Source organism: Apostichopus japonicus, chromosome 7 (assembly GCF_037975245.1).
Source record: "Apostichopus japonicus isolate 1M-3 chromosome 7, ASM3797524v1, whole genome shotgun sequence".
Taxonomy (NCBI): Eukaryota; Metazoa; Echinodermata; class Holothuroidea; order Aspidochirotida; family Stichopodidae; genus Apostichopus; species Apostichopus japonicus.
In genome coordinates this window covers 3,294,214-3,307,180 of record NC_092567.1, presented here as the reverse complement: position 1 = coordinate 3,307,180, position 12,967 = coordinate 3,294,214, and the positions used below count along the sequence as shown (strand labels likewise).

The following is a 12,967-nucleotide window of genomic DNA, read 5'->3' as shown; positions in this document are numbered from 1 at the left end:
TCTACTCTTCTGATTACCCTGAAATGTGGCTTCCATTTGTTAATGGAAATTGCCAGTTCCGAAATTTGTAACTAAAAGTGCCCTCTTGTTGTTGTGTTTTTGTAACAAGTACCTTCATGTCTAAAATGTTGCTCTGCTAAATATGCAGTTCAAAAGTACCGGTATAAAGGAAACTTTTGTTGAAAACAGTCAACTACTTGAACTTGTGGAAAGGAATGCACAGAGCTCTTACTTTGAGACTTATTTTTAATTCTGATCAGAATGATCAATCAGATTTTATTTATTTCCTTGTTATGTGGTGTTTACTTTGTTTATCTTCATTGATTTAGTAAACAATAAACCTGACTAGGAGGACATTCCTCTACGTCTACATCTTACACGATGATTACTCTACTTCTCTCCATAGGTTACAATGGTACTATCTGCCAGACACTATTCCGGTCGGATCCATTCCATCATCCTTGAAATCAAGAAAATTGAAAGGTATAGTCACAATGACGTTATATTGGACACACTTAAAATATCTTACATTTAATTAATGGCTTGTTGAATGTTGTTGTTGATTTATATACAAGAGAGTAATGAATCAGCAACACATGATTGCCAGTTTATATGAAGTAGACACCAAAGCAGAGTCTTGTAATAGTAAACAATGGACTGAATAATAGAAATTAAACAACACTTAATATTGCTAAGCTTGGTTGATTTAAGAGATAAGTCATGCTTCTCGCTTTTTCGAGATCACCGGATTATATATGTTTTGTGAGTAGCCATCACATCAATGTATGCTTTTAATCTCTTTCCAGAAAGTAGTGGTATCAAACACTTTAGGAAACTTAATTACACAGCGACAATGATTGTGTAAGGTTTTGAAGTAATGTTGTGCCACTCGGAGTCTGCCAACCCCCTCACCCCCTTAAAACACACACATTAAAACTCATCCACACCTCCGCTTGATTCTTTCAATACCAATTGCAGAATAAAGCCGCGAAGTTTAACTTATTTTTTTCCAAGTTCTGCAAACGAAGCTTCTGTTTCTCTGAAATTGCTGCAAAGAGTATTACAAAATAAGCGAAAACCAAATGGAGACAAATGTATCGGAACTGATGCTAGATGTATCGTACTTAAAATATACTAATAGGTAACAGTATCATATAAGACTTTTTTAAAAGCAAAGATAGGACATTCGTTCTGCAGTTTTATACAGGAACAGAGGATCGTCGAAGCCGATATCATATGTGTGGAGGAGGGAGGGGGGGGGGGGGTCTGTGGTCTATTCCAAGGAAAAGGGGAAGTTTACTCCCTTAATCGGCGCTTGGAAAGAGTACAATCTACATGTATTGGCAAACATTAACATCCATGCATGATTTGCCTTGAAAAATAATAGAAGACATAAAATATGGGTAATGATATAAGGGAGAGCATTTAAAGCTATATGTGAATTTAAAACCATATTTTTTATTTTAATGTATACACTTACGAAAGTAGGAGTAATATTTTTTGGTCAAAAGTTAATTAATTACAATTAATCCCCATTGTTTAAAAAAATCCGAGCCTTCACCTTTTGCCAAAGCTGCTTTAATTTGTCTCCCAGTCTCTGCAGTGTTTGTTTACATTTGTGGTTAAGCTCTGCAGAGGCTGTTAGTGGAATTAAAGCAGGACTGGGAGTTGTTATTAACTGTTGAACTGTAAGCATGAGAGCCCTATAGCCAATCAGCACTTGCCGATTCTTAGAAGTCTTTGAGCCTGAGGTATGTAGGCAGCCAGCCAAAATTTTGGCAGGAGTGCTTCAGGTTTGCTCAGGTAGAGGGAAGAAAGTTTAATAGGGTAGGTCAGTGGTATTGTTTGAGAGTGGGTTAAATAGGATTTAAAGGGGGAAAATATGAATTATAGCCAGTGGTGTGGCCAGGATTCTGCTAGACGGAGGGGGGGGGGAGGGGTTATCCCTCATGGGCCCAAAATTTGTGGAATCTGAAAAATGGCCTGAAATTTGGTGGGCCATAAAGTTTTGTGGGCCCTACATTTTTAGCTCGAAAAGGTATGAGCTTCTGCACCATTGGTGCACTAGTTATTAAATGTTTCAACTGTATGGTCCACCATTTTGTCTACAGAAGTGTAAAAAACAATCGCAGACGTTATAGGATTCATTGTAATCGTTTAAGTGAGTTATAACCAAACGAATGCATTACTAGGAAGAAATGGTTACAGGCGAGTGGTCGGGTGCAAGAGGAGAGGTATAAATATTTCACGCCGAGATTCTTGCTCATGTGCTATTTACTCGTTGGTTGTTATGATATCTCTTTTACTTAATTTTTTTTTGGGGGGGGGGTGGAGTGGGTTGATTGCACTAAGGAGCTGCAGTATATGTTCGTCTAACTGTAATGTTCATACGTCACTGGCCAAACACAATTTAAAATTAAATAAATGGCAGATCACTATGCCACCTTACATTACGTCTCCGAAATAAACGTTTTCAAGCGTTACTTCTGTTGTTTTGAACAACTGCACATTTTCGATGTATAATAAATATAATGCAAATGCACATGAAATAAAAAGAAAACCTTGCATACAAATATTTGCGGCTGTTTCTTTTACTACGATTTAGGGTTCGCATTAGCCGCGGGGTGGCGCGTTTCCCACAATTTTATTTCAAATCCCGCATGTCAAAAGTTGCCAAGACAGGATTCCCCGTATTAAATCTCAGCCGAGTAAAATTAAGCATACTTTATGGATATGACCGTGTAGCAATTTATCGCTAAATGATCGCATTTTGAATAAAGGTGAAGTAAAAGGCCGCGATTATTTTTGTTTTGTTATGCCGTCTATAAGCCATCTTAAAATCCCGTAAGTTTCCTAGCCAGTCTTTCCTTCTTTATATTTATAAATAAATGAAGAACTATAGCAAACCATGTTCGCGTAAATTCCAGACAAATCTCAGACCATATGATAGCCTAAAATCACAAAGAGTCAACATGGAAATCTAGCCTAATAATAAGTTTATTCGCTTAAACTGTGTCGCAGTTACAGTAGCTGCACTCAGAAAAATGTTTACACAGGTTCAGTAAAATTTTACTTGATTTTCTTGTCAAATTAGAACACTAAAACATTAAGTAAAATTGACTTAACTGCTGTTTTGTAAAGTTTTACATGGTCAGCATGTAACGCAACTACAAAATTATTATGTAAAATTTTGCCAGTGATTTCTACATAACACCCGTTCAGTAAGCGTTTTACACATGTTTTAGGTTAAATATTAAAAGCAGCTTCATGCTCCTTTCTGTATTTAATCGATCACAACAGAAAGGCACATTTAAGAGACAACAAAAAAGACATGACAACACAATTAATTCAGAACATTTGATGAATTCAACCTTTTATTTCATCACTTAAGAGGGTATCCTGTAAATCTACAATTATGCAATGAATAGTGAGCTACAGCCATGATATTTTAACTTTTGTGTTCAGATATGGATGACAGTTTTTATCAGATACATTAGGCAGTAGGCGGTCAATAGGTGGTCGTAAACACATTGATAGCATACTTTCAAACGGTTGAAATCTTCAAGCAATGTAAATCCCACTTTTACTTATAATAGAAAAAAAAAATAACAAAAACATAAACAAAAGGTAACAGAAAATGAACAAGAGGTAATATCTCTTAAAGGTGCATGCTTACGAAAATGTAAATGATTTATTTTTTTTAGTTTTTGAGATACATGTACAAAAAACATTTGGTCGACTTAGGAATTTCAACCAACTCCCTCGACATGTAGTAAGATATTTGAAAGCTCACCAAAATTAACATAATCAACTGTCTGATTGCAAAATTTGACAAAGATACAACTCTACCTGCAGCATTAGCTAAAATTTCTTGCAAAGCTACTAAAAGGATAGTTACTTTACATCAACCCATGAACATTCCCAGGAAAAATAATCTTCTATGTCATATGAGCTTTGCAACTTAAACATGCTGGTATATAGTTGAGCACTGTAGTACTATTCCAACAAGTTAAACTTACTCTCAGCTCTTTGACCGGATTATGATGTAATACTATTAAGCACAATTTATCAATACTTATACATCCTTAAGTAAGAGGAAGGATCTTGAATATTTGGTGGTAGCCACTTAACACTGAAAGTATTTTGCCTTCACTTTTCACATAAATACCCTTATAATATAGCTCTTCAACGTTTATAGTAAATACCATTTTAAAGCTAACATTAAATCATAATCAACTAGCGGCCATAAAGACAATGACAAAGATAAACTTTTCCTGTAGTCACCCATATATAAGCAGTATTTTCATAATCTGCTGCAGATGATAGCTTAATTTTCATTAAGAGTCAACAACCAACCAGTACCAAAATAAAGAATGAAGAATGATAAAAACCGATATGATCTTTGGAAAGATAATGGAACAATAGTGAACTTTGAAACATGAAACATATATGCATTAAACTGACCATTAACAGTCTTGGGACACTGAATGCTATGACAGTATATCAATTTCACGTTACTGTTTGTGTAATAAATTTTACATACACCATGTTAAACACACAATCATCACAATGATTGGATATATGATTGTAGTGATGTTATTGAGCACAACGAATATAAACACTCTTACAATAACAACAATCCCTCAAGTCATCCGATGTGACGGGTCTGAAAATGTAATGACAAAGAAACAACTCTTCCTGATGTCAATTTAAAACAAGCAACAACTTTAGATACACAATGATTTGTTCATTATGAGTTTAATTTGAATTAGCATGCAAACCAATCAAAACAAATTGTGGCCAAATGAAAGGATATAATTTTTTAACAGAAACTGGAATATACATATCAACTTGAACTTTGAGATGTGAAAACATATGGAATGCTGACTATGACGACTGCTTTAGTATTCCAGATTAAACACATATAATGATTGAAGCAAACATCAATGGCATTCATAAATGTCCTCCTCTGAGATAGGACATGTCTCTCGATGATCACAAATAACTGCTAAGGATGTATTTTGCTTTCTCCAAGAAGTAACACATATGGTTTAGGCTTTTCTGAAGAAAAAAATTGCATATAGAACTGCAAGTTGGAGCTTTCCTAACAAACAAACAAAGAGATAAATATAGACCCATCAAAATAAGGCTGTGTAAAAACCTAAATGGTTCCTAGGCATTGTATCACTCACAAAAACGTGACATCTGCATCCGAAATAATAAACGTATAGTGATACAGGTGGAAAGAAATATTAATTATCAAGCAAGGACCTTTAACAGAGATACTCTCAAGCTGTTCTATTTTGTAATGTCTGTCATAATAAAAAAAAACACAACTGTTGTACATTAAGCCATGTCCACTGATTACTATATGCATGTGCACCAAGAAACAACAAGGACCATCGTTGGGTTAATGGTTAGATTTATAGCTACTATCAACTCAAACATAAATAGATTTTGTGTTTACATTCTAATTTCAGAAAAACTGTCATTTGGCCTCGCCGATCATCAATATTTAATTAGCAAACCCCAAATGGCAGTGAAAACATAGTGATGGTGGACCAACGCTCCACACCAAAATATGAAGTAAATGTCATGTATAGCTAATTGGCAATTACCTTTTTAAGTTTTTCACATTAAGCCCCCCCCCCCCCCCCCTGCCCCCTAATTCCTAAATAACATATATTCACTGAACAGGGAACACCATTCTGCCATTTATCAACTCAAATTAATCTAGGGTTCTTGCGATCTCATGTGTACAAGCAGACATCTCACACACAGGACATCATCATTGCATAGATTCTCTGAGCCTTTGGCAAAAAAACCTAAAGAAAGCCAAGGTGTTGGAGGGATGGAAAACAATGTTCTTCAACCATATCATTTCTCCCGAGGATTAATAAAAAAATCATCTTAAAAATCAGTTCCTTTGAGAACTTTACTCCATACCAGGAATTGAGTAGTTGATAAATATTCTACATTGGTTAAGATAAAATATCTGCATCAAATTTTCGCATTGTATTCCAAACACAAACTGACGTAATTACAAATGTGGCGGGCACAAGGACATGCAAACTTGGAAGTCTACGAAATCTGCACATGATTCCTTTACAGATAGTTAGCCCCTTTGCGTCTCACAGGAAACAAATGTGGTAACAAATGGATTGCAGCATTGTTTTTCCCATCTAATAAAACAAGTTTAAAATAAAGCATTACTCTGTTCTTCATATGGTTATTGTGGAACTTATTATATGTACATCAGTTTCCTCATATCCACAGACAGTAGTGTTATACCAACTAAACGAATTATTAGAGCAATCAAAGAAAAAACGAGACATCTAGTGTGCCAACTGCATACAGCTATACAGCTTAAGTTAAAGTTAGCCTAAAGTACAGGTAGGCATGGTGTCACACACATTTACATATACTTGGCTTGATTCGATTTTCAAAGGGGCAAACATTCAGAATGTTTAACTCCTAGTAAACTCATGAGATGAATATGCAGTCTTGAGAGGGGTGGGGGTGTCTCTTTTAATGTAATTTAGAATATTAGAATAATTTAGAATATTTTGTACAGGAACCTAAATATCAATGGACAGGTGCAAAGTTCAGGATTTCATGTGACATGACTTTTATTCAATTTGAGCTCATTATGTATTCAAATATGCAAGTTAGGTCCCAAAATGGAATCTCTTCTGTCTATAGGCAGTTAACTAGAAGTAAAGGAATTAGGTTGTCATCTTGTTTTATGTTATTTTGTTGTCTTTACAATTTCCTCTCTGCTGATACCAATTGTGGTGAAATTGGTTGAACAATGGCAGAGATATGAGTTTTTTTTCTGTTAGGAGAGTGTAGTCTGCATCTGTATAATATATATATATATATATATATATATATATATATATATATATATATATATATACTCTTGCCGGTAATCTGCTGGATTCTTACAAATATTTCAGGAATGTTGGGGAAATTTCGGTCATACTTTCTTCCACACTAAATAAAATCGACATATGCTTTTCAAGGTATCTTTGAAATGTATTTAGCTTCTTCTGAAGATTAATGAGGCTACTGGGGCTGATCTAAATTTCAGTTGATTTTTAGAAAAATGAATAGGTCAAAAATCATAGGTCAAATTTCCAAGAATTTTTAACGTAAACAAACCTTTAAATGATTTTTGGGAAAGGGGTTCAATATAATCCGCCCCCCCAAAAAAAAAAAAAAAAAAAAACATTATACATTATTGGTAAGATCGTTCTCTTGGCTTCAATTTGATACTTAAACAAAGTTTGCAGGATGAAGTATGCTAAAAGAATGCTCACTCCAACTGTCTGCAATTGCATCCACTGCTACGATAAAGGCCAGATCACTATCATATTATAGCCTTAGTTAAGTCTATTAGTATCACCAATCCACTTCAGCCTTGGCTTACTTGCTACCTGATAAAATGGCAAAACCAGTAATTATAAATTGCTTTACATGAATACGTTCATTCTAAATAAAACAAAAGGTATCAGCGTTACGATAGGCCAATGCTCAAGGCCATTTTAAAATGTACTGCCTAGTATAGCCTAAGTAAGCCCTACTATGTGAAAGGACTAGAAGGATACACTAAATTAGGATTAGGTGTAACCGAACTTACGAATAGAATAGACTTACTAACAGTATAAATCCTCCGTTCGTCCGTGATTCTCTGACAAGTATATGAGTTGGAAGCAGGACACTTCGCCCAACAACCATTTCGCCCAACTGCCATTTCGCCCAACCTTACCATTTCGCCCAACCAGCCTGGTCATTTCGCCCAACCAGCCTGGTCATTTCGCCCAACCAGCCTGGTCATTTCGCCCAACCAGCCTGGTCATTTCGCCCAACCAGCCTGGTCATTTCGCCCAACCTTGATTAAATATGATACTTGAAAAGTAAACGTTCGGGAATTGTTAACGTTACAGGATACGAACCGAATATTAAGGAAACTTGAGGACCGATCAGTGTGTTGGGGGTTAGGTTTGATAGTAAACGTTCGAATATTAAAGAATATTAAAGAAACTTGAAGTCCTTTTCTTTGTATAACTTTAGTAAGGAAACGTTACAGAATACGAACCGAATATTAAGGAATCTTGAGGATGGATCAGTGTTTTAGGGGTTAGGTTTGATAGGTTTGATAGTAAACGGTCGGGAATTGTTAACGTTACGGGATACGAACCGAGTATTAAGGAAACTTGAAGTCGTGGTTAAATTGATTAGGCCTACATATGTGATTACATATGTGGTTACATTGATAAATATTGAACTAGTGAAATAGAAACGGTTATATTATTCCACAACGGTTCCCCTTTGTTTGTATAATATTATAACTTCCAAAAAATAACAATATAACTTCCAATAATTTAACCCAAAATAAATCAAATTGAATTAGTGAAATAGAAACGGTTATATTATTCCACACCGATTCCCCTTTGTTTATATAATAATATAACTTCCATATAATAATAATAATAATATAACTACCAATAATATAACCCAAAATAAATCAAATTGAACTAGTGAAATAGAAACGGTTATATTATTCCACACCGATTCCCCTTTGTTTGTATAATAATATAACTTCCATTGTATGCGTAAACGCCTAAAGTAGTGTAATCCTCCCATTATACCCGAAAAAACTGCTCAGACTCCGATCGATATCGAGCGGACCTCACTTTATTTACCTATTACGAAGTAACCTTACCCAAAATAAATCAAATTGAACTGGTGGAATAGAAAAAGTAATATTATTCTGACTGAATATTAGTAAAAATAAGGTTGGGCGAAATGACCAACACGGTTGGGCGAAATGACCAACACGGTTGGGCGAAATGACCAACACGGTTGGGCGAAATGACCAACGCGGTTGGGCGAACTGACCATGCTGGTTGGGCGAAATGACCAACGCGGTTGGGCGAAATGACCAGGCTGGTTGGGCGAAATGGCAGTTGGGCGAAATGGTTGTTGGGCGAAGTGACTCGCAAGCTATGAGTTGACCATGACAAATAGCAGCTAGTCTATTATATAACTTAATGTATAAATTTAACGTCAGGTCTACGTAACGCAAGCGAATCAAAAGCAGTCTTCTATTTAATTTAATCGTGAGTCTAGAAGCATTTCTCAGTATTGTCACGTTCACTTACAGAATAACTAAACTTACCTTCCAATTTGTCAATCAACTCTTCCAGGCCCCAGTTCTTTAACGTGATTTTCCATGCCATTGTAGCTCGAGTGGTCGCGAAGTGAATGAGGCTTGCACGTGTATGGCCGTGGATTACTAGGCTATTGAGTAACGATAAGTGACTTAACTTGTCAAACTGGTACAAGTTAGGTTCCATTATGTAACTCTACATCCGTTGTTAACGCTTTGGCAAAAGTTACTTGTAATCATGTAAAATGACTTAGTGGACGTTTACTATAATTTTCGGCAATCCTCTTCGTATGCATACGCATACTTTTACTAAATATTGTGTAATATTTACCAACAAAATGCCATGTATTTTTTTACAACTCGTGATTAACATAACATTATTTTACATATTGTGTTCTGTGTGTGGCACTAAAATATACACCGAATACTTTCGTTATTGCTGCTATCTTTGACCACATGGTAGTCAACCACCAGCCTAAGTCAATGGGAAAATCTAGCTCAACCATCTGCGTATTTGCTCAAATTGTAAGGCAGTAAGCTGGAACAAAAATATCCATGGAATACTTACATTATTACTGCTATCTTAAGCCTTGTAAACACATTTCAATTAGCTGTTCTTATCAATTGTTTGTAAGGTATGTGCTGTGTTTATAATAAGTGATATATTAAAAACAATTGCGATAGATTGTATATTTCAATTTTGAGTAGTTTTACACCAGTATAATATTATCGTTCTCGGTGCTGAGTGATTTAAACCACACAGGAAAAAAGAACCATTACAAGTTGCTAAAACTAGAAATAGTAAGCAATTAAAACAGCCATCTACACTACAAGAAATTTATTTCATTAAATTAAAATTCCGTATTCGCGTTTCCAGATTAATCAAATCATGAAACCATGAAAAGCACTCCTCCCTCAGAAAGCTGGTACCCGTTTGTGTGTTTCCGATTCTCATTAAATAAAAACAATGCTCAAGAGAACGTTTCAATCCTTCGCTTGGATCAAGTAAATTATCATGGATGCAACTATGCAGCAGGCTATGGTAGTCTCTGATGAAAAAGGAATTATCGTGGTTATTCAAACTAGATACGTGTTTCTTGAGTTTAATGGAAATGAGCATATGTCATATCGTCACCAGTATTGTTACTGAATAATAACCGCAAAGCTAGGGGCGTGCAGTTAGTTATAGCAGGTGTGTTGATCGGAACCGGAAAAACGGCCGATTATGTGCGCACCGCAACTATGATATCTTTGTAAGATCGGCTGCAATAGTCTAGGCTAGCATTCGAATTCCGGAATCAGAAAATAAAAACAAACAGAAACAAAGAGATGTTGCAATGGTCTGTTCTATTTGAATTCAACAAGTATTGTATTTGTATACAATTGCTGCTGATATTTCTGTTAAGTTCGTGTTGTAGTTTTGTCACGGCCTTATAGATGTTCTGAGAGACAAACCACGACAGAAAACATAATTTATATTGATATGATATCCTCATTCATATTTGTTTACATGTAAGTGTTGTTTGTCTCCCTCAACACTTCTGTCGACAACAGTGTATACTATGGATTTCTTGAAACTTCTTAGAAAAGTGGACAGTGTTATTGTTAAATGTTATAATTGTGTATGTCAAGTCATAATAACACGATGTTAGATATTACAAACCTTCCTCCTCCATAAAGTAGAGAGATTTATGTATTTAGTCTTAATACAGGTAAACAATACCCCAAGAAAGTGACTGGAAACGAGACATATAAACCATCGTTTACACAACTGACGTACTCTTAGGACATGTAGCGCCTTAATTTAACTCAATAACGTAATTCCAAATACAGTTAGTCTTTTACTGTTATCAATATTTAAATAAGTGGTTTTCATGATCTTTGATGACGTCACTAATGTGTTGTAATATAAGCTGAATATCTTGAAATCGGGTAGCTTTACAAACATCACGAGCAATCATATGTTTCATTTCCCTGTACAATAACACATCTATACTAAGATTCTACCTAAATTCATTATTTATATTAATTAAGAGTAATGTAAATACATACAAACCTCTCTATCTACACCCATCAACATTATTCTCGCACTCGTACACATTGTAACCTCGTTCATTGTTCTCTGTTTAAAGGACACATCGAGATTATCATTGTTAAATGATGGAGTGACGTCACTGCTGATGATGTCATCATTGCTTAATCTCATAGACATAATTAATTAAATGTGTAAACATCACGTTTGCCCCGATCCATTAAATGTGTGACAATTTAAGACAGATGTTTTTTTTTTATAATAGATACTAAATTATCTCGTGATTTCAGATTCATATACGATGTAGTCAAAGTCAAAGTCAGTTTGTGCATTATTTAGAATATTCTAAACCGTCGATATTTATACTTCATTTTCTGATACTCTGATTGCGTATTCCTGCCACACCCCCCCCCCCCCCACCCCACCCTACTCATTCCTATCCGCTTTGCAAAGCGAGGTATCAGCTGTCACCTGCACTATGTTCCTGCACATACGATTTATTCTGAGTACAGTTTGAAGCACATTAAACAAAGGAATCCTTAGTGTAAAACACACAACCTTCCTTTCTCGAACTGGGATGCTCTTATATCCAGCAGTCCTCTGACATGGAGACTGGTTACGTTGTTAAGAAAACGTTGTTTTACTAGTGTACATACATTTAACTTTATTTTATTTTATTAAACAAGTTCCATTTTTCTTCTTTCAACAATTTGTTTTAAACAGTGTTTAATTATGGCTCTCGTGATATATAATGACGTCACTGATGTTGAGTGTTCTCTGATCCGTTCATCGTCTCATGGATTATTATTATTATTATTGATATGAGCATCGAATACTCGACTATCATGATTTGGTTTCTTAATTTAGTCAAGTATTCGTTTCTGTTTGAACGGGAGCATATGCTTTCATTTAGGATAATCGTATAATTGATCAGATATGTTAATGAGATGATAACAATTCTAACCTGATTGGCTTTAAAACAAAAGGGATAATAGTTGTAAACTGATCAGGTATAAAACCGAGATGATAATGATAGTAAATTGATCGGTAATCTGACTGAGATATAAGGATTGTAAACTGATCAGCTATATTACTGATATGATAATGATAAACTAATAAGAACAAAATTAAGGAATCGACTAGATTGTTTACTCAGCTAATATGAAGTTATCATCGAAAGCCAACATTAATCTCGTGAATAAAATATGTATGATTTCATTCCAGACCAAAACAGATTAAGTTTGCACTTATCATTTTCATCTCTTTTTTATTTTTTTATCAGTTTGGAATCGTATCAACTATGATCGTTTTTGTCGTCTGAATCTACAAACCGGTCAATGGCAGGTAAAGAGTTCGATCACTTTCAGCTATTGCTCATAATGCAAGTGATACATTATCTGTGAAGTTTACGTGTTGCTGGTAATATTAGAAGTTCCGATGTAAAGAAAGAAATTTCAGACATCTTCCTGCTCCTACTTCCAAGGGGGGTGGGGTGTGTTGGGTAGAGAGAGCTGACGGAATCTTGCGTGCAAATATTGTCTAAATGAATCTTATTAGTTTTATATTAACAACCCTGTACAATTTCTTTGTCAGTTTGATATTTCAAGCATATATCTATAGCTAAAAGATTGATTTTTGACAAGTTTGCTATATATTGTATATTCGTTTGACGCATGATGTTTCGTTAATATTCGAAGTTGTAAATTTGCATCCAATAAACTTCACGTTCATTCTGAGATGAAACCGTAGAATGATATAAA

At 35.1% G+C, this 12,967-nt stretch overlaps 1 protein-coding gene across 3 annotated transcripts in view; it reads left to right on the top strand.

Moving 5' to 3' along the window:
- The window catches only part of LOC139969989 (uncharacterized), a 51,817-nt gene that overhangs the window by 25,196 nt on the left and 13,654 nt on the right, over window positions 1-12,967 (top strand). For all 3 annotated transcript variants that reach the window (XR_011793857.1, XM_071975497.1, XM_071975496.1), the window contains exons 4-5: window positions 407-483; window positions 12,490-12,551. Coding sequence is in view for 2 of the 3 variants with exons in the window: in XM_071975497.1 (XP_071831598.1) it covers window positions 407-483; window positions 12,490-12,551 (139 nt within the window). In the remaining variant the exon portion in view is untranslated. The remainder of the gene's footprint in view (window positions 1-406; window positions 484-12,489; window positions 12,552-12,967) is intronic.